At 41.9% G+C, this 22465-nt stretch overlaps 1 protein-coding gene across 2 annotated transcripts in view; it reads right to left on the reverse strand.

Annotated features, from left to right (window-relative positions):
• igsf21a (immunoglobin superfamily, member 21a) overlaps positions 1-22465 on the reverse strand; it is a 433141-nt gene that overhangs the window by 118910 nt on the left and 291766 nt on the right. For both annotated transcript variants that reach the window (XM_063032904.1, XM_063032905.1), the window contains one exon: positions 21793-22255. In XM_063032904.1, the coding sequence (XP_062888974.1) occupies positions 21793-22255 (463 nt within the window). The remainder of the gene's footprint in view (positions 1-21792; positions 22256-22465) is intronic.

The raw sequence follows: 22465 nt of genomic DNA on the forward strand, positions 1-22465 counted from the left end.
GTCGACTGTACCTCTTCCTAGAGATGCTGCCTGGCCTGCTGCGTTTACCAGCAACTTTGATGTGTGTTCCCCAAAGGTTAGCTTACAGGTTGAGTCAGTGAAAAGGAAGGCAAATGCAACGTTAGCATTCATTTTGAGAGGACAAGAATATGAAAGCAAGGATGTAATGGAAGGACTCTGCAGAAAGTCAGCCAACATCCTAGGCCGAGTACTGAGGGAGTTTACTCCACAACTCACTCATGTCTCCACGAACATCTTCAACACTTCATTCATCCAGCCTGCTGTCACCACATGCTTCAAGTCAGTCACCATCATTCCTTTACCAAAGAAGTAAGTGACTACCACCCAGTGGCTCTGATGCCAGTCATCATGAAGTGTTTCGAATGGCTGATAATAGACATATCAAAAACTCTATTCCTCCAACATTGGTCAGTCACCAATATGCTTACTGACGGAACCACTCTACAACAGATGTCATAGTATCTGTCATGCACCTGGCTCTGACATATCTAGAAACAAGGACACTTATGTCAGAATGCTGCTTCTGGATTTCAGTTTGGTGTTCAACACTATTGTCCCATAGACTTTGGTGAACAAGCTCCTTCTTCTCAGTTTAAATACACCACTGTGCAACAGGGTGTTTGGACTTCCTAACGAACATCCTCAGACAATCAGGATGTACGACTGCTTCTCTCTCCCCAACATCCTCAACACGGGTACCCTCCAGGGATGTCTGCTGAGCCCATTGCTGTACAGTGTGCTCTCACGTGAATGAATGGCCAAACACGTGAGTAATCACATTGTCAGGTTTGCCGATGACACAACAGTGGTGGGGCTCATCACCAACAACAATGAGACAGACTATAGGGAGGAAATGGAAGAGCCTGAGGCCTGGTGCCAAGCAAATAAACTCTTCATTAATATCAACAAGACAAGGGAGATGGTTATCTATTTCAGAACTCACCCCCTCACCCCCTCTCCCTTTACATCAGTGGCACAGCAGTGAAAACTGCAGGCAATTCCAAACTCCCATGGGGGCATATCTCGCACAACTTCTCATGGTACCAGAACACATTCTTCACAGTCAGGAAAGTTCACCAACACCTCTACATTTTGCGGAGGGTGAAGAGAGCTGGACTCTGCACATCCATACTCTCTTCATTCTACAGCTGCACAGACGAGATCATCCTGAATCTACATCACTGCTTGGTACGGAAACTGCTCTGTGACGGACAGGGAGGCTCAACAATGAGTAGTCAAAATCGGCCAACGCATCACTGGCACCAGCCCACCCACCATCAAGGACATGTACACAGAAAGATGCTGGAAAAAGGCCAGTAACATCATAAATGATCCCACCCACCGTGCTTGTGGACTGTTCCACTCCCATCAGAGAAGAGGCTACGGAGCATCCATGCTAGGACCACCAGACTCAAAAACAGTTACTTTGCCCAAGCAGTATGGCTGATCAACATCTCCACAACTAACTTCACCAATACTTTATTATTTTCTGTCAGTCACCTGATGTGCACTATAAGCTATCAAATATTTATCATGTTTTTTATTATTATTGTGTTCTTTACCTTTCATGTTTTTTTTGTGCTGCATCGAGTTGGGAGTACCAATTATTTTATTCTCCTTCACACTTGTGTATAGGAAATGACATTAAGGAAGATTGAATCTTGTAATACTGAAGCTTTTTAAGGGATTGGTCAGATTGCACTTGGAGTATTATGAGCAGTTTGGAGCCCCTTATCTAAGAAAAGATGTACTGGTATTGGAGAGGGTCCAGTGGAGGTTCACGAGAATGATTCTGAGAATGAATGTTAACGTATGAGGAGCGTTTGAGGGTGCTGGGCTTATATTCATTGCGTTTTGAAGAATAAGGGGATATCTTATGGAAATATATCGAAAATTGAAAGGCCTACATAGAGTGGATATGGAGAGGATGTTTTGTATTGTGGGGAAGTCTTGGACCAGAGGGCCTCAAAATAGGGGGATGTCTATATAGAACAGAGATAAGGAGGAATTTCTTTAGCCAGGGCGTGGTGAGTCTGTGGAATTTATATCTACAGACAACTCTGGGTGCCAAGTCATTGAGTATATTTAAAGAGGAAGTTGGTAGGTTGTTGCTTAGTCAGGGCATCAAAGGTTACAGGGAGAAATCAGGAGGGTGAGAGGGATAATAAATCAGCCATGATGGAATGGTAGAGAAAGCTCAATGGGCCAAATGGCCTGATTTGGCTCCTATGTCTTATGGTCTTATAGTCTTATAAGTGCAAGGTAGGAGCCTACTGCAGTGGATCTCCATACAATTCCTCACTTGTCGTCACATCTGTTTGTTCCTTTTGACTGGATGATTCTATACTGTTTAATATAGGAAGTGTGATTCCCTCCTGATACTAACTACCTAAATAATTTTACCTTTCCATTCTGTGTCAGTACCTAAATTTCAAACTATGATTCATCATGCCTGAACTGAACTTCCCCTTGCTGCAAATATTTTTTGACATATGGAGTTGGCGTGGATTCCAATGGTTTCATAGAACTCCCACATAATGCAGATGCAACTCATCACCTGCCCCGCCCCTTGATGTTTTAGTTTTTTAATATAATTTTACCATTTAAATTTAGCACATTTGTCCTAGTGTCTCAGAAATCCACACTCTTGGTGCAGAAAACAATCTGTACTTCTAGCAGGGCCCTCAGCAAAATGCATCCAAGTACAAAAGTGTTTTCTTTGCCAAAGGCACTGCAGAAGAGCAAGGCAATGGTAGAGTGGGACTAAACCATGCCAGTTTGCCTGATACACACATAAAACTTGTGGCCTTTCCTCACTTCTAAAGTTGTCTCAACTGTCTAGTGCTAAGTCCACTGTTTAACTGCACATATCTTCACATGGTGCATCATGTGAGGCCAACACAGACCAAAGGCTGTCAGGGACTGACCGAAGCTATGCACACTCCTCACCAACCTTCAACACACTTCAAAGTTTTGGAACATTGCTGCAGGGAACAATGTATTAGGGTGAAGACTGAGCACCAGGACTTTCAGACACAGCCCTGGACACCCCTATGGCCATGGACTGATCTGGCATTGCAGCAGAAAGATGGTGGTGTGGCCAACTGCCTCAGAATGGAGGGATGGCATAGGCTGTCTGGATACATTGTATTAATCATCATGATTTTTTAAATATAGCTTAAGACTGAATACTGAGAGAGTAAAATCCTTTATATTACTGGTAGAGTTAAGGCTCTGGGTAGGATTCCTTGAAGGCAGCTCTACATCATCAGACAGCCCATTATCTCTACAAAGTCACATGCTTGGAACTCCTATAGAAACAGTGGTGAAGAAAGCTAGGGCTTTTTACTTCCTCAGATGTAAGGGTCTGGATTTGCATAATGGAAGATCTCAGTGCAGGATCCTAGTCTCTGTAGATATCAGTCCTGGTAGGTGAATTTCAAACCTGTATTTCTTAAATATACTTGGAGCTTAAGGGCTGCTGTTCAGAGCCCTCTCTCTCTACCTCTTCTTGCTTAGAGGCCCTAATCTCCTTCCTGTCATGTTGGAGACCCTGCAGAACAGCCAACAAACACCCAACTATGCCAGGAAAAGAAATACATTGACTCCAGTATCAGGTAGGGTTGTCTTAGCTTCAGTGAATGGCCTCCAGTGACTCTGTCTGAAAACCCAACAAAACTACAAGTACGACAATAGTGGAGTGGCTCAGGGTCTACTCGGAGTATGCTTCCTCTTGTGGCCAACACCATGCAATAGATGGATCATCACAGCCCAGTTCCTTTGGGCTTGAGTCAAATTGAGTCCAGATTGCCACCATCACTTAGAGCGTGCACATGTGAAGATGTTACATCCAATTTGCTGGGCATTTCAGGCAACTAAAAATGCGATCTCATGTCGACATCATGACACCAAGCAACAATGCTACACATCCCAATTTCACAGTCAGTGTTTTTGCTATTTCCTATTCTGAACTTGAGGACGCATTCAATAGTTAGGGCATCTCCAGCATATTGCTGTCCCATCTTCAAAGGATCTACATGGGTGCAGACTCTGAGAGGAGGGGGAGATGGTCAAATAAAATTCTTTTTAGTGCCTGTTGGGACCAGTTGACGTGGGACAAAATCAGGAGCAAATGGATACAGAGAAGTTTGTAAACTCTTTTGGAGAGTAAATCCTGACACCTACTGGTTGCATTCCATGTCCCCTTTCTATTACTAGCTCCAATTTCAATGTATAACTCTGCCACTTTCACACCAGGAAATCCATTGATTCGCTCACTTACCAGACAGCTCCGATATGGACTGCTTAACCATGCAAAATGTAACATGGCTGATAATTAATTTATCCTGCTGCTTTACCAGGATAAGTTTCAGAAGTGTTAAATGCAAGTAGTGTTCATAATTCCTGGGGAGCACTGCAGGAGAAAATATGAGTGATCAAGCTTACTTGGATTATTTACGCTTACTTACCCGTTTACAGCACTGCTGACAGGAGCAGATGCCAGTATGGTACGTTTAAGGTTATGGGTTTTAACACTGAATTCTGAAGGAATGATAAGTACAGCTCTAACACCATTTACCAGTTTGTTGATGTCACCACTATTGTGGGCTGTATGAAAGGCAGTGAAGAATCAGCATACAGGAGGGAGACTGAAAATTTTGCTGAGTGGTGTAATGACAACAACCTCTCACTCAATGTCAGCAAGACCAAGGAACTGATTGTAGACTTCAGGAGAGGAAAACCAGAGGGCCATGAGCCAGTAATCATCAGAGCTGGAGAGGGTCAATAACTTTAAATTCCTGGGTGTCACTATCTCAGAGGACCTGTCCTGGGCCCATCATATAAATATAATTGCATAGAAAGCATGACAGCACCTCTACTTCCTCTGGAGTCTGCGTAGATTTGGCACGTCATCAAAAACCTTGGCAGACTTCTATAGATGTGTGGTGGAAAGTGTGCTGACTGGCTGCATTATAGCCTGATATGGGAACTCCAATGCTTTTGAGCAGAAAATCCAACAAAAGATAGTGGATTTGGTCCAGTACCTCGCGGATTAAATCCTCCAAACCATTCAGCACATCTGCATGAAATGGTGCTGTAGGAAAGCAGCATCCATTATGAAAGATCCTCGCCACCCAGGCCTTGCTCTTTTCTTTCAGCTGGTAGAAGGTTCAGGTGTCTCAGGACCTGAACCCCAAGGTTCAAGAACAGTTACTACCCCCTCAACCATCAGGCTCTTGAAGAAAAGAGGATAACTACATCCAATTAAAGATTCTTTTATCTTGTAACTTCATGCTCGTTATTTTTTGCCATTTATTTATATCTGTATTTTCACAGTTTTTTGTCCATTGATCCTGTTTACAGTTATTGTTCTACAGATTTACTAAGTATGCCCGCAGAAAAAGAATCTCAGGGTTGTATGTGGTGGTGTGTATGTACTCTGATAATAAATTTTACTTTGAACTTTGAGCTTTAAATAGTGATAACTACATAGGTCATGGTGTCTGATGCAGAGCTCGCTATCTCATCTGGTTCCATGGCTCAACGTCGCAGGTCGCTATGGTGCTATTCAGTTTGATTTTCTTAGATTCTTCTCTCCGGTTACTTGGAATCATTTCTACAGTCTGAAAGGTGTAAGGAACCTTTGCACACATATAAAATAGGACAGAAGCCAAAGGGTGGGAATCCTTAAGAGGTATGTAACAGAATACTAAGTAAGTCATTAAAGTGAGTGGGTGAGTGAGTGAGAGAGAGAGAGAGAGAGAGAGAGGGAGAGAGAGAGAGAGAAAGAGATAGAGAGAGAATGGATAGGCTAGGATAACAAATAAAGAGAAGTAGAGATGGAGAGAGTAAGTGGTAGGAATGCAAAGACAAAAACACAAAAAACAAATTGGAAAATCACAAAGAGAAAGAGCGAAAAGCTGAGAGCTAAATAGATTAATAGGCAGATGGAAAAGAGTGCTAAATATAGACTCTCAGTTCAGTGAATTGTATCACTGTGATGGACAAGCACACCAAGTACAATGAACACCCCCGCATCTATTTTCCTGACTAGTCATATATCATCGTGACTTGGGAATATACTGTTGATCTTCACTGCTGGGTTGAAATCAAAGAAGTCCCTACACAACAACATCATGAAGCTTCCTTCACCAGAAGGGCTGCAGCTGTCCAAATTGGTGGTTTACCATCCTTTTCTCAAGGGCTATTTACAATGGGTAATATTGGCATGGTTGGCGACACCTAGCTCTCCAAAGGTGAATGAAAACTATTACAGTGACGAATGGAGAGGAACAAAGGAGAAACAGGAAAAATGATAGAAAGATGGACAAAGTGGGATGCAAAGAGACGCAAATAAACAAAGAATCACACAGGAAGATTATTAGTGATAATGGTACATTCGAAATGGATGATGGCATTGAGTAAGACAGAACACAATGCTTCCCAGGAACTGAAAGGTACACCTTGAGAGAACTAGCATGTTGTGAGTCAGATTGGGAAATATGCATGGATGCGAGGAAATAAAGAATAATGAGGGAGATGGAGAGAGAGATAGTTACACGAGAAACAAAAATAGGCAGTCCAGGGTGGAGAGTGACAGAAATAAGATAACAAAGGATGCAAAAGATGTAGGAATAAGGATAGAAATGGCTGACAATGATGTGATCATGAAATGGGGAAGAGACATGGGATGGAAATTATTTTCTTTTCTGTGTTTCCTGCCTCACTTGATGCCATATTTTCACAATGAATGGTTTATTTATATAATCCAGGAATATGACTCTGAAAGGTTTTATGGTCCATAGACAAGAAATATTAAATCAGAGTCATAAGACAAACACCAGCCTGGACACACTAACAGTGTACCACTGCTTTAGTGAACGTACCTCTGCCTTGCAGAATGCTAATTACATACCTAGATCGTTTGTAGACTCTTATTTAGGCAGCCAATAATTATGCAGGTCCAAAATTCTCTATAGTTTAAATGCATTGGCAATTAAATCATTAGCTTTATAAAAAAAATTAAAGTGGAAGCATTCAGAAAAGAATATCAGAACATGTAAATTTCTGTTGACAAGCAGAATGTACGGTCGGTACTAAGGCAGTGATGAATTTATACAGCAGCATGATTGGAATAAATATAAGGGAGGTCTGACAGTATGCTCCAATGAGTCAAGAGCTTGGCTTTCTGCTAGACTTGAATCCCAGTCTGTGGAACACAGACCTTGTTTTATTTTCCAAGCTGCAGGTAAATGCAGAATGATGGAAATTGTCCCAAAATCTGGAGAATTGGACCAACTAAATCTGATCCCAGTACTGAGTTACAAGGGAAAACTAACCAGCCTGGTATCAATCTTTGCAAAAGATGTGAACTGATGGTTATCAATAGGAGGGGGAAGGGAGCTTCAGTGTCCTTATGGGTTAGTTGCTTTGAATTCTAAGGCTACGTCCACACTAGACCAGGTAAATCCATAACCGAAGCTATTTCTCTTCGTCTTGACCCTCCGTCCACACTGAAACGGCGTTTTCCTCCCCCAAAAATGGAGCTTTTCTAAAACACTCTCCAGAGTGTTTAAATCTGAAAACGCCAGTTGGCCATTGTAGTGTGTACGGGGTAACCGGCTAATTTCAAAAACGCTGTCATGACGTGCCGGAACAAATGCAGGCGGCAGCGTGGCATTTCATTGTATTGTTGAACGCAACCTCCAACACCACAACAATATCTGACAATAGATGTGTAACAGCCTAATGTAACATTGTATGGAAATACAAGATAACACTGATGCAGACATGTTTTATACATTTAACAAGGTGCTTTATTAATGTATTGCTTGTGCAAACGTTCAATATATGCAATTGTCACTTTTGCCCAGTAACTCGTTTTATTGCACATGTTAAATACAGCAAAAATAATACACAAAGACATGGCAAAAGTAAAGGCAAACAAATGAGGTAACAGCAAATTTCAATTTTGCCCAGTAACAAGCCTTACTGCATTTAGTTGTAACTGTCGTCCCTTTCATCGGTGAAGAGACTATGGCCGTAGGAAATGTTTCTGGACAAACGCACACCAAGTCTTTTGTTTGGCAATTTCCTTTTAAGTTTTTCTAGTCTGTAACTGGACAAACACGCACCAAGTATACCGTTTCCTCTTTGCTTGTTTTCTGTGTGTCCTGCACATGCCCAGTAGGAGGAGATTCGCCCAAATATCCGTTCTAGTGTGGACGGAGGTATTTTCAAAAACTCCTGGTGTGGATGCCTATCATTTTTACATGAAACTGGCGTTTTCAAAATTATCCGGTCTACTGTGGACGTAGCCTAAGGACTCTTCTGTTAGGATCTGGAATTCAGGACTTGAAAGCTTTCAAGATCAAACAGGAAATACTGGCGCATATTATAATTGTAGATGAGGCTGATGGTATCAACGGATTTGATTTGCATATTTAAAGAAGTCACTGCATACTTTGTCTTTCAGTCTGAAAACTCGAGAAAACCCAGGATCTAAAATTGTTTATTTGCTTGGAGCACTTTAAATGCTAGACTTCTTATTGGTGACACCAGTACCATGATCTGAGTGAATGATTAAGAGTGGGACTACTGAAAAGACATATTATCAACTCAGCAAACCAAAGATTGTTGGTGTTGACTCAGCGAGGCGTAACACCGCGAGAAATGGAAGGAGGAATTAGCCCTTCAGGTTTATTTCTCCATTCATCCAAATCAGGCTTTATATTAAAAAAGTGAGGTAGTGTCCAAGGGTTCAATGTCCATTTAGGAATCGGATGGCAGAGGGGAAGAAGCTGTTTCTGAATCACTGAGTGTGTGCCTTCAGGCTTCTGTACCTCCTACCTGATGGTAACAATGAGAAAAGGACATGTCCTGGGTGCTGGAGGTCCTTAATAATGGACGCTGCCTTTCTGAAACACCGCTCCCTGAAGATGTCCTGGATACTTTGTAGGCTAGTACCCAAGATGGAGCTGACTAAATACAATCTTCTGCAGCTTCTTTCGGTCTTGTGCAGTAGCACCACCCCCCATACCAGACAGTGATGCAGCCCGCCAGAATGCTCTCCACAATACATCTACAGAAGTTTTTGAGTGTATTTGTTGACATACCAAATCTCTTCAAACTCCTAATGAAGTATAGCTGCTGTCTTGCCTTCTCTATAACTGCATCAGTATGTCGAGACCAGGTTAGATCCTTAGAGAAACTTGAAACTGCTCACTCTCTCCACTTCTGATCCCTCTATGAGGATTAGTATGTGTTCCTTCATCTTACCCTTCCTAAAGTCCACAATTAGCTCTTTCATCTTCCTGATTATTCAACAATCTGTTATTTATTTATGGAGGTACAGTGCAGAATAGGCCCCTCAAACCACCCAGCAATTCCACAATCTAACCCTAGCCTAATCACAGGACAATTCACAGTGACCAATTAACCCTACCAACCGGTAAGTCTTTAGACCAAGGGAGGAAACCGGAACACCCAGAGGAAATCCACGTGGTCTCGGGGAGAACGTACCAACTCCTTACAGTCAGCAGCAGGAATTGAACTTGGAACACTGGCGCTGTAAACTGATGTGCTGGCCACTATGCTGCTGTGCCACCCCAACTGTGCCACCGTGCCACTCTCCTTCGAGTGAAATCAGTGAGTGAGCCTGTGTGCCCTCTGGGGCAGAAAATTCCAAAGCTTCACCAGTGTCAGAGTGCAAAGTATTCTTCTCAGCTTGACCCTAAATGGCCTGTCCTTTATTGGCCATTAGCCTGGAGAACTACACTCCTGTACCTAATAAAGTGGCCAAAGGGTGTACGTTCATGGTCTTCTGCTGCTGTCGTTTATCTGCTTGAAGGTTCAACACGTTGTGCCTTTCGAGAAGCCCTTTTGCACCCCACTGTTGTAACGTGTAGTTATTTGAGTTACTGCCATCTTCCTGTCAGCTTGAACCAGTCTGTCCATTCTCCTCCGACCTCTCTCATTAATAAGGTGTTTTCACTTACAGAACTGCCGTTCAGGGGATGCTTTTTGTTGTCTGCACCATTCTTTGTAAACTCTAGCAACTGTTGTGCATAAAAATCTCAGGGGAGCAGCAACTTCTGAGATACTCAAACCACCCTGTTTGGCACCAACAATCATTCCACAGTCAAATTCACCTAGTTCACATTTTGTCCCTATTCTGATGTTTAGTCTGAACAAGAACTGAACTTCTTGACCATGTCAGCATGCTTTTATTGAGCTGTTGTCCCATGATTGGCTGATTTGATATTTACATTAATGAGCGGGTATACAGGTGTACCTAATAATGTGGCCTCTGTGTGTATTCTCCCTGCACGTGATCGATGGAGCCTTGTTAAGTCTCAATGATATCTCCTCTTGTTCTTATTTATCTATCTAACAATTTATTTATTTATTGAGATACAGCATGGAGTGGGCCCTTCTGGCCCTTTGAGCTTCGATTTAACCCTAGCCTAGTCATGGGACAGCTTACAACGACCAATCAACCTACCAATTGGTATGTCTTTGGACTGTGGGAGGAAACCAGAGCACTTGGAGGAAACCCATGCGGTCACGGGGAGAACGTACGAACTCCTTATAGGCAGCGGCGGGAATCGAACCCGTGTCACTTGTACTCTAAAGCTTTGTGCTAACCACTATGCTACCATGTTGTCCCATGATATTCTTCTGTTGTAGATAGTAACAGAAACACTGTGCTGTTCTCCTTTGGATACTATTGGAACCCTGAACCAAATGGATGATGCAACAGCAGAGGATGGGATTTCCAATAATGCAGTGTTCCCTCAATACTACACAGGGATATGGTTTTAGATTATATGCTCTCAAGATCTCGAGTAGGCTGTGAGTCTTGGAGTCAGTTAAAAGGGTTACCAACCAAGCAAGGTTAATTCCTGTTGAAGCTATTGCCGAGTGAACACTTGTAAGTGTAAAGGTTAATGGACCTAATTAACAGGCAGCTTTCATAATTCATTGGCACTAGATAGACAGCAGGGGATGTCTAGGACTTTAACATCCTTAGGTAGAATTTTATAGATTTAACATTAGAGAAAATGTCCATTTGCTTAAATTGTTTTCTCTTCAACTTTTATGCTTCACAGGAGCCTTGTTCCATCCTATTCCATCTTACCATTTCAGTATAGACTTCTTTTTTAACTGTTGGCTTTCTTACTTACTTTTTCCCTTATCTCTCTGTCTCTATTTCTATCCCTCTCTCTCTATCTTTGTTTCTCTCCCCCTCGCTCTCTCTTTTCTAATCACAGCGAAACAGCCCAGAGGATTTATGGATGATTTCTTTGAGGAGTCTTAGAGATTCTAATGGAGGCTGAGATTCATTGCTAAGGGCAATGCAGCCTATCAGAAAAGTAGTCTCCATGGAATTAAGAAAAGAGTTTCAATATTGCTATGACAGCTGAAATAGCCCCTCATTTATATTGTTTTGGTAATTACTCCATTGTGTATACGCACATGGGTGACAGTGATCCTGAGGCAGAAAGGGAGCAGATTATTTATATTGTGTTCAAACCACAATCATGATTAGCTTGAGAAGTTTGCATTCTACAGGAAGCAATGTAGTTTTGCCAAGCCTTTTTTGTCCGCGTTGCTCAAAACAAGGCTTCTTCAGCAGCTTCTCCAATAGCAAGCACAGCACCATTTTGACTTCCATGCACCATCTCAACTCAGACATATGTGGCGGATGTCCATCAATGTTGGACCATCTTCTGGAAGTTCCCTACCTACAGCAATGTGGAAGCAATTTCATCACATGGACTGCAGAGCTTGAAGAAGAAAGATCACATCATCATCTTAGAAGATGGATGAGAAATATGAGTTTTGTCCATATCCCAAAAATAAGTTTCAAAAAAAGATTACTATTATCCACTTGGTTTGCAGATGGCAATTTGGGTTTTAAGAAGAGCGTGAATAAAATGCAGGCTGTAGATTGAAGTCTGTAATCCAGGCTGGCATTTAACTGCAATGCTGCATGGTTAGATGATTTGGTGTCTTTGGATGAGTTGCTAGGCTGAGACTTCATCTGCATATTCATTTGGAGCGGACCTCAAAGAAATGAAAGGAGCTTTCCTGATATGAAAGCCAATGTTTTCTCCTTAACTATCAGAGGGAGATTATCTGGTTGCCCATCTGCTGCTATTTGGACTTTATGAGGGATCCAAATTACTACAGCTGTGTAGCTACCGACCGTGACCACTTACAAATTTATCCACGAGTATTAAAATATTTTAGGATGTCCTCAAGATATAATAAGGCCCTAACACATTTCTTCACAAGATTCTGATCAAATGCAAGTTGTCCAGACTATGCCACATTGGGTTAGATGTCAGGTTAATGGGTTCATCTGATTTCTCACTCTCTCCCAGGACTATCATTGAGCCCTGGGGTCAGACATAATGTCCTGACCTGGGTGTCCACTTATGTTTCCTGTCCACTTATGATTCCTGTCTGGCCCTGCAGCTTACTCAGCTTCATTTACTCACTCTTTCTAATTTAAAAACAAGGGAAGTTTAGCTTTTGTTGTCAGAGTCATTAAGATCCGTAAAAACCAGCCTTTGACTGCACAAGCTGGCTGAGCAATGCTGGGTATAGGCATGAAATTTTCATGGAACAGAAGCCTCAAGATCATTTGGTGCTGGATGACTTTCAAAGATACCAGCAGTTAGAACATGGCCCACCCAGTTGTACGCAGTCAACGATCTATGATAGGTTCGGCACATCTGTAGAATCAAGCAGAGAGTGTTAGGGAGGGGTGGTAATTGTCAGACTGGAGAAGATTACAGAAATAAAAGTTCAAAGTAAATGTTATTATCAGAGTATATATACGTCACCACATACAACCCTGAGGCTTATTTTCTTGAGGGCAAGCTCAATAAATCTATAGAATAATAACCATAACAGAATCAATGAAAGACTGCATTCAACCAGAGCAAAAAAGACAACAAACTGTGCAAATACAAAGAGAGGAAATAACAAATAATAATAAATAAATAGATAGATAGATAGATAGATAAATAAATAAATAAGCAATAAATATCAAGAACATGAGATGAAGAGTCCCTGAAAGTGAGTCCATTAGTTGTGGAAACATTTCAATGATGGGGCAAGTAAAGTGGAGTGAGGTTATCTTTGGCTCAGGAGCCTGATGGTTGAGGGGTAATAACTGTTCCTGACCAGACGGTGTGAGCCCTGAGGCTCTTGTACCTTCATCCTGATGGAAGCAGCGAGAACAGAACATGACCTGGGTGGTGGGGGTCTCTGATGATGGATGCTGCTTTCCCGTGACAGTGTTTCATGTAGAGGTGCTCAATGGTTGGGAGGGCTTTACCCATGATGGGCTGAGCTGTATCCACTACTTTTTTGTAGGATTTAGAAAGGGATGAAAGAATGCATTATTCAGTGGGGGCTGAAACTATGGTAAATGACTGACATTGCGAATGAGGAATCAAATTAAGTCATGTTTAAATGGGGCTTAATGCACAGAGAGACTATTTGAAACAATTGAGTGCTTTGGCAGACGACTTCAGAGGAAGTTTACAATGGGCCTTGAATCATATTTCAGCAAGACCAGGTGAAGATAGCAAAATTAATTCCTGACAGGGTAATAATGATCTTGTGGTTACATGCTTACCCTCTCTTATACCTTTTCCATGAACTAATGTTCCAGTCTGCATCTCTCCAGATCATTAGCCCAGACGAGAAGATTCCCTTTGTGAAAGTTAAACAAGAAGTTGACCAAGAGGCCTTTAACAATCAGCTTTAGACAGCAGTGGCAGCAGGAGTGAGGATGGGCTGCAGGTGCAGAATTCAGTGATGTTAGCATACAGTTGTTGAGTCAGAGAGGATCCATGTTTGCTGTTCAGCTCAGGGTTGTACAGAACACCAAGGCTGTAAACAGTCTGGCTAAACAATTTGCTGGAAGAACTCAGCATGTTGAGCAGCAGCTTTGGGAGGAAAGGTAATTGCCAACGATTTGGGTTGAAAACGTTGCATCAGGACAGGGTTTTATATAGATGAGTCCTGATGGAATGTTTTGACATGAAGCATAAACAATTCCTTCCTTGAGCTATGGAGTTCTTCCAGCAGATTGCTGCATCAGATTCGAGCATCTGCAGTCTCTTGTGTTTTGGCTGAGACAATGGCCGGGGCAGAGACGAAATCTGTGGCTGGCATGCAGATTTTATGTTGGGCACGGACGACAATAACTTTTCTCTCATCAGCAGCTATAGGCGATAATAGCTCATCTCAGTCTCCTAGCTGACAAGTAGTTCCACAATGCAGAGGTGATAACAGGGCCAAACAAAATGGAGGGAAGATAGAACTGGATTTCAACAGTGATTAATGGATATGGGCCAGATCTCTGCAGAAGCATAGCATAAATATGATAAAGAGAATATCAAATGCTCAGGAAAGGAATAGGCATGGGAGATACAACTGTTACTGCCATGAAAATCTGAATTAGATTATTAGATTAGATTATGAGGTCACTCAGTCCTCGTCTGTTGTCATTTAGAAATGCATGCATGCATTCAGAAATTATACAATGTTCCTCCAGTGATATCACAAAAAAACAAGACAAACCAAAGACTAACACTGACAAGACCACATAATTGTAACATATAGTTACAGCAGTGCAAAGCGACACCATAATTTGATAAAGAGCAGACCATGCGAATGGTAAAAAAAACTTAGCAAAGGAGGTAATTTAGAAAGTAACTTAGTAAGTTAGATATAAGGTGAGGCACTCGAGAAAGAATCCATGATCAACCATCCCAAAGGTGACAGAGTTTAAGGAAGAATGATGCACACTGGTCACGGCCACGGAAATTACCATCCAGGCACTTGACAGACAAGAGAGAGACACAGAAATAAAGACAGAAAGTGATGGAAATACTCAGCAGGGCAGGCAGTATTTATGAGGAGAGTAACGGAGCTAATATTTCACGTTAAGTCAGGCAAGAAAGGTAAGAGAATTAGTTAAGATCGGGTGGGAGAGGTTCTGGATGGAATAAACGAAAGACCTCTGATTGGGAGAGGCCAGAGGTGCCATGGTGATAAGCTGCTAACGGAGCTATGTGGTCTTTATTAAATAGAATGAAGGGAGCAGTTTAGAGTGAATAGAGGGAACTGACAAATTGACTCCCTCACAGTTGCATTGACAATTTATAATGAATAAGTCCAGAGACGATAAGAACACTAGACCTGAGAGATTGATCAGGTTGACCAGCAATTCTGGAGATGGATGAAAGAGTCATTGAGTCATAGAACACTACAACACAGAAACATGCCCTTTGTCCCATGTAATCAATGCCAAACTATTATTCCACCTAGACCCATTGATCTGTACCCGGATCATAGCCCCACATTTCCCCTCCCATCCATTAACTTATCCAAAATTCTGGTAAGTGTTGAAATCAAACCCTCATCCATGACTTCTGCTGCCAACCTGTTCCACACTCTTACCACCCTCTGCATAAAGATGTCCCCCCTCATGTTCCCTTAAACATCTCACCTTTCACCCTTAATGCATGACTTCTAGTTCTAGTCTCACCTAACCTCAGTGGAAAAAAGCCTCTTGCATTTATAACCCTCATAATTCAGTATACCTCTATGAAATCTCCTTTCATTCTCCTACACACCAAGGAATACAGTCCCAACCTATTTAACCTTTCCCTATAACTGAGGTCCTCGTCCAGCAATATCCTTGTAAATTTTCCCAGTACTCTTTCAATCTTTTGATGCCTTTTCTGTACGTAGTTGACCAGAACTGCACACAATACTCCAAATTAAGTGTCAGCAACATCATATCTCCTGTTCTCAATGCTCTAATTTATGAAGGCCAATGTGCCAAAAGCTCTCTTTACAATTCTATCTACCTATGACATCACTTTCACGGAATTATGGATCTGTACTTCCGGATCCCTCTCTCCTACTGCACGTCTTGGTGTCCTACCGGTCGCTCTGTAAGTCCTGCCCTGGTTTGTCCTCGCAGAGTGCAACAGCTCACACTTGTCTGCATTAAATTCTGTCTGCAGTGAAAATTCCTGGCCAAAGAAATAGGCATAGGAACAGAGGGGTGGAAGAAGAGTTCAGCATCGTACCAGGCTCAGAATTGAATAAGAAAGGAATGCAGTTGCTGAAAGTGAGGCCTTGGCTGAGGTTGCCACGGCAACCCCTGGTCTTCCCCCACTCTGTTTTCCTATCTGTCTGCCCCCACCTCTCTTCAACAGTAACTTGTTTCCTCTCTTTCCCAGTTTCAACAAAGGGTGTTTGATCTGACACATTAACTAAGTTTCTCTTTCCACAAGTGCTAACTGACCCGCTGAGTACTTCCAGCATTTTCTGTTTTTATTTTAGATTTCCAGCATTTGTTGCTTTCTTCTTCTTTTGATTTTCCGAGGCAGGAACAGTTTTAGGATGTGGCACACTGTGGAGAGTTAGCCTGCGAGAAAGGGAGAAGGGGGAACCATTTCTATCATCATTCTGCATGGAGCAGGAAGTGAAGTTCTCTGGAAAACATTTAACCATTTAGTTCATTGACTGCATTCTATACATTGGGTCATTCTTTTACCTTCTTCAAAGATTTAAATTTCAGATGATTTGGATTTGTAAAATTTTTCAGAAATCAAATGACAATCCTCAGATAATTCAAACATAGTCTGAATTATGCATCCTTCAGCATACCATAAAGCATTCCATCATCTCTGTCCTACTTTATACATACAGTGTACCCACAATCTTATTTCGGGTAAAAAAAATCCAAATTATTCTGTTGTAAGTATGTTGAGACTGGATGAATGGGCTGTCAGTGAGACTGTTATTGTGGCTGCTGGAACCAACATTCCTGAGGCTGTTTCTCTTCTGATTAAATCATGCTGCTTCAACAAGAATAACATGCATTTATACAGTACCTTTTATGTAGGAAAATGTCCTGCCACCCTTGACAGAGGAGAAAAGGACTGTGCACCCAAAACTCTGAGAGGATTAGGCAAAGTGATTGAAAACCTGATAAGACATGAGTTCTGAGAAGATTTTTTAAAGAGGTAACACGTCAAGGCAGCTTAAAGCTCTGCTCCATAAGAAAATAAATGACATTTGTACGGAGTTTGGTGTTAGGGAAACGAATGGGAAGGAGAGAAATGCTGGAGAAGACTGCAAAATGAATCGCAAGGGGAGTGAAACCTTGATGGGATTTGACAATGAGGATAATAATTTTAAATTCCTTCTAGAGGACGAGGTGACAGTGCAGGTCAGCATGGAAGGGTATGATAGAAGAATGGGATTTAACTGTATGCAAGCTGCACTCATCAATATTTTGATATTTTCTTCCGTGACTATCATTCATTTTATTTCTTTGAATAGCAAAAGAAGTTTCACTCTTTGTTGATCTTTCCAACACATTCACATTGGGAATTTCCTCAGACGTCATCTACAATAGTCTCCTGCTTGTTTATCTGTATTTATTTATTGAGATACAGTGCCAAACAGGCCCTGCTGGCCCTTCGAGCCATGCCGTCCAGCAACTCCCAATTTAACTCTAGCCTAATCACGGGACAATTTACAATGACCAATTAGCCTACTGACCAGTGTGTGTTTGGACTGTGGGAAGGAACTGGAAGACCTGGAAAAAGCCCACTCATTCCATGGCGAGGACATGCAAACTCCTTTCGGACAGTGGCGGAAATTGAACTCTGAACTCCAATGCCCCGAGCTGCAATAGTGTTGTTCTAACCCGCTATGCTACTGTGAATTGAGGCAATAGTTGGAGGTTTGGTACCCCTCGGCTTGGGAGATACTGCATCAGCCATTGCTAGCTTTTCCATTTGCTTTCCAATGAATCCTTTCTGGAAATCGAATCAGGAGAATGCTATGATCTTTGCCAGGAAATCTAACATTGATCAAAAACTTATAGGATCAACCATATAATAAGCTTGGTTAGAAGAACAGGCCAGAATTTGGGCATTCAAAGTTCAAAGTTCAAAATAAATTTTATTATCAAAGTGAATACATGTCACCAAATATCCCTGAGATTCATTTTCCTGTGGGCATACTCAACAAATAACTAGAATAGTAGCTATAATAGAATCAACGAAAGAACGCCCAACCAGAACATTCAACCAGAGGGCAGATGACATTCCACAGGTTGTAGTGATTTCTTTATTTCCCCAATATTCTTCATTGCCTTTCATGTTCAAATATGTAATGTAACGGAATGCTCTCTACTAACCTGAACAGTTGCAGCAGCCATTGTTTTCAAGAAGCCTGACACCATCTGGGAGAAGCGGTCAACTAGACTGATAACCCACTACCAGTATTCCTGTCCTATGCCCTGCACATTGGCTCAGGAATGACTGTTAACAGGATGAATTTTATGCACTTGCACATATGACAAGGGGTTTTACTGTCTGTCCTTCATTGACCAATAATCTACAAATGATACCTGACAAGCCTGGATCTGCCTGTGGAGCTCAGTTCATTATGAGCAAGGTAGAGAATACTATGCATGTGGTAATATGATTGAGCCTTGCAGATGGTGGATGAGAACAGGCTGGAGCCACAGATGACTGAATAAACCAAGGCACAGAAATCTGTCAAGGGCAGACGTAAGTGGATCAGATTTACTGCTTCTCATATATCATAACCAGCTAAATATTATGCAATCATAGAATTGTTTTGTATCAACAGAAAGCTATTTGGCCTATTGTGCTGATACAGGCACATAGCAGAAAAATTTAGTCAGTGCCAATCTGCTGCATTCTCCCCATTTCCCTGGGAAATTATTGTCACTCAAATGTCTATCCAGTACCGTTTTGAAGGCACAAATTGATTTTGTGCTCTCTGAATTCTGTGTCCTCTTTTCCTGGAACTACTTGCACCTGGGAATAGCTTTCATCTATTTCAGTCATTATGCACTATATCATACAACATGGGCAATCATGGTCTCTCCATGACCATGATTGTTCTTGGCAAATTTTTCTACTAAAGTGGATTTCCATTGCCTTCTTCTGGGCAGCAACTTTACAAGATGGATGACCCCAGCCATTCACAATACTCATCAAAGGTTGTCTGCCTCATATCGGTGGTCACATAACCAGGAGTTGTGATATGCACCAGCTGCTCATACGACCACCCACCACCTGCTCTCATGGCTTCACGTGACCTTGAACAGGGTGTAAGCAGGTGCTGCATCTTGCCCAGGCTAACAGAGGCAAGCAGCGCTTTACACCTCCTTTGGTAGAGACCCGGCTATTTACACTATCCAAATAAGCCATTGTCTGCACAACAAGATATATGGAAGGAGTGCTTGATGGTGTGTGAGACCCTTGGATAAAATCTCTTTGAATTTGTCTGACAATGCCAAAAGCCAATTCTCACCTCAATCTCTATTTCTCCCATAGCAAATGTCGAAGTGATCTGTCAGCATCTTAGCCTGGTGGTCGGACTAGGAGTCAGTAGGCAGCTTTGTGGGAACTGTGATTATTCAAAATTAAGTTCAAGTTCAAGTTTAATTGTCATTTAAGCATAGGCATGTATACAGCTAAATGAAACAGAGTTCCTATGGGGTCAAAATGTAAGACACAGTCACACACAGCACATATAGTTATGATAGCATATACAGTCACAGAAAAATAATATTAGCTCATCCCTGAATGGCATGGTTTGTGAACTACTGCTCACCATCTCATGTGACTTTGAACTGGTGATCTTATACAACCTGTGACACCAGTTAGCCTATTATTTAGGAAGCAATTTTATTTCCCATCCTATTTCGACCCATCATAGGAATAATTATCCTCTTCATTGTCCTGTCCTATTTCTTAAAGACATTTGATGTGAAACAGATCATAAAATGAGCATAAATAAATCAGCAGAATCGATTACACTCTACTTTCAACATTTTCCATTCTGTGGAAGGCAGATTGCCCAGTTTCCATTGCTTTTTTAGTGTTACCGAAGTCCAATTTCAGTCCCAATAACTCTTGGGGCTGAGCAGCCCTAAAGCATCCAGCCCAGAGGCTGATCAATACTCTGTATTGATGCTTAAGCTTCAATACCTGCTATTTTGATGACTGAAATTGAGCAGCGTATGTTTCAAATAAAGAATGCTTTCAGATGGTAGATCTTATGTACAGAACCTCCTGCTGTGCATGGTAACCTTATTAGCACAGAAATAATCAGTTCTAGGGCTTGCAAACTTTAACCACACTTTCTGCTTCCATCATTATCTGAACAAATGTTCCCAATTCTCTTTGGGAGGCCTAGAACACTAGTACCTTGCCTCCAGGGTAATTGAGTTTATCTCCATGATCATAATCCTCTCCAAACAATGAAGTCTTCATTGATATTACACAAGCTGGAAACATGCAAGGTGCATAGGGAAGAGTTTGACCCCTGATTTTTGATTATTGTCAGAACATCTTAAGTTATTGCTAATTGACATTAAACAAAACCTCCTATTGATGTTGAGGCAAACTGTGGACTCTGCCCAAAACTGGGATGACTCAATTCCAACCAGTACAGAGGTCCCATGACTAATGCTTGGACAGAGGAACAGGGTTATATTTGAGATAAAAGGCTGAGGGTTTTTATTTCCTGTCTAAAGGGGATGACCACACAATCAGCTGAGACAGTGCCATATTCTCAAAGATGCTATTATTTGGATAAGGCATTAAATCGTCTATCTCTCCCAGGTCAGCTTCAAAGATTCTCAAGTACAATTTGAAGATCTGGAGCCTTATGTTTCTCCAACCAATTTTTAATGCTTCTGAGATTAAATTAGATTAGATTAGATTACGAGGACACTCAGTCCTCGTTTATGGTCATTTAGAAATGCATGCATTAAAAATGATACAATGTTCCTCCAGAATGATAATCATAAAAAAAAGGACAAACCAAGACTAAAACTGACAAAACCACATAATTATAACATATAGTTACAACAATGCAAAGCAATACCATAATTTGATAAAGAGCAGACCATGGGCACGGTAAAAAAAAGTCTCAAAGTCCCGATCGTCTCATCATCTCACGCAGACAGTAGAAGGGAGAAACTCTCCCTGCTGTGAACCTCCAAGCGCCGACAACTTGCCGATGCATTGGAAGCACCCGACTGCAGCCGACTCTGAGAGGTAGGATATTCACTCCATTTCAGAGCCAGTGAGTCAAAACATTGACAGTTCTTCAAAAATATGTCATTAGTTGTAAAGCTAACATCTCAAGATCATAAATTATGCTACATAAACAGAGGCATTGATCATGTGGATAGCCAGAGGCTTTTTCCCAGGGCTGAAATGGCTAACACGGTGGGGGGGGGGCATAGTTTCATAGTTTTGAGGTGCTTGGAAGTAGGTAAAAAGGGGATGTCAGAGGTAAGTTTTTCACACAGAAGGTGGTGGGTGCATGGAACGCACTGCCAGTGAAGGTGATAGAGGCGGATACAATAGGGTATTTTAAGGGACTCTTAGATAGGTACATGGAGCTTAGAAAATTAGAGAGCTATGCAGTAGGGAAATTCTAGGCAGTTTCTGGAATAGATTACATGGTCGGCACAACATTGTGGGCCAAAGGGACTGTTATGTGCTGTAGATTTCTATGTCTATGTCTTTATAAATTCTTCCCAGGCTTCTTAGTCAATCTGCCAAGGAGGAATGCTCCTCCAGACAGTTGGCTGGAATATAGTAAATATTGTTCAATAACATTGTCCTCTAACCCGTGTTACAAGTTGAAATAAGAATTTCTTTGACTCACCCAGTATCACCTCAGATTGCATTGGCATTGTCAGAGCTGGGTGCTTCACCTCACAGCTGAACAGAGCATTATCGTCCAGGTCAGGGTTCAATGTCCAGGTGATCATGGCACGTACTTCAACTGTCCCATCACTGACGGGTATCTGTGTATGTCGGAACAGATACGCTGGATCGCTGGGAAATATCCATCTCGGGAACTCTCGGCTGATGACCGTCTCTGGAATTCTTTCTGCTTCGGTTGTTGCTGAAACAATGCTATCAGTGATGCTTGAGGAGGGCCTCTCAGTAAAAAGTCTTCCCCTGCTTTCAAAATCCAGCAAGGACAATGACTTCTGTAGCTTAGTGTCATCCATATCCCGACTGATTAGACTCTGAGGCATACGACCCTTTTTCACATTTGTCTCAGGCGATGTCTGGGACACATGGAGAACTTCAACCAGTTCACCATCTCGCTTGAAGTACACCTAGCAGGAACATAAACAGATATCGAAAACTTCATGGAGCAGGGCAGAGCACAACATCTCTTATCAATAGCCAATAACTAACCAATCTCACAAATCAATGCATTTTGTTGATCCACTCTCTTGCCACATTTCTCCAGTTCTTCTCAGTGAGGAAGAAAATCTAGATGGGCATGATCTGGCACAACTGGAGATGGGACAAATCCATTGCCC

The sequence above is a fragment of the Mobula hypostoma genome, chromosome 25 (genome assembly GCF_963921235.1).
Source record: "Mobula hypostoma chromosome 25, sMobHyp1.1, whole genome shotgun sequence".
Lineage (NCBI taxonomy): Eukaryota > Metazoa > Chordata > Chondrichthyes > Myliobatiformes > Myliobatidae > Mobula > Mobula hypostoma.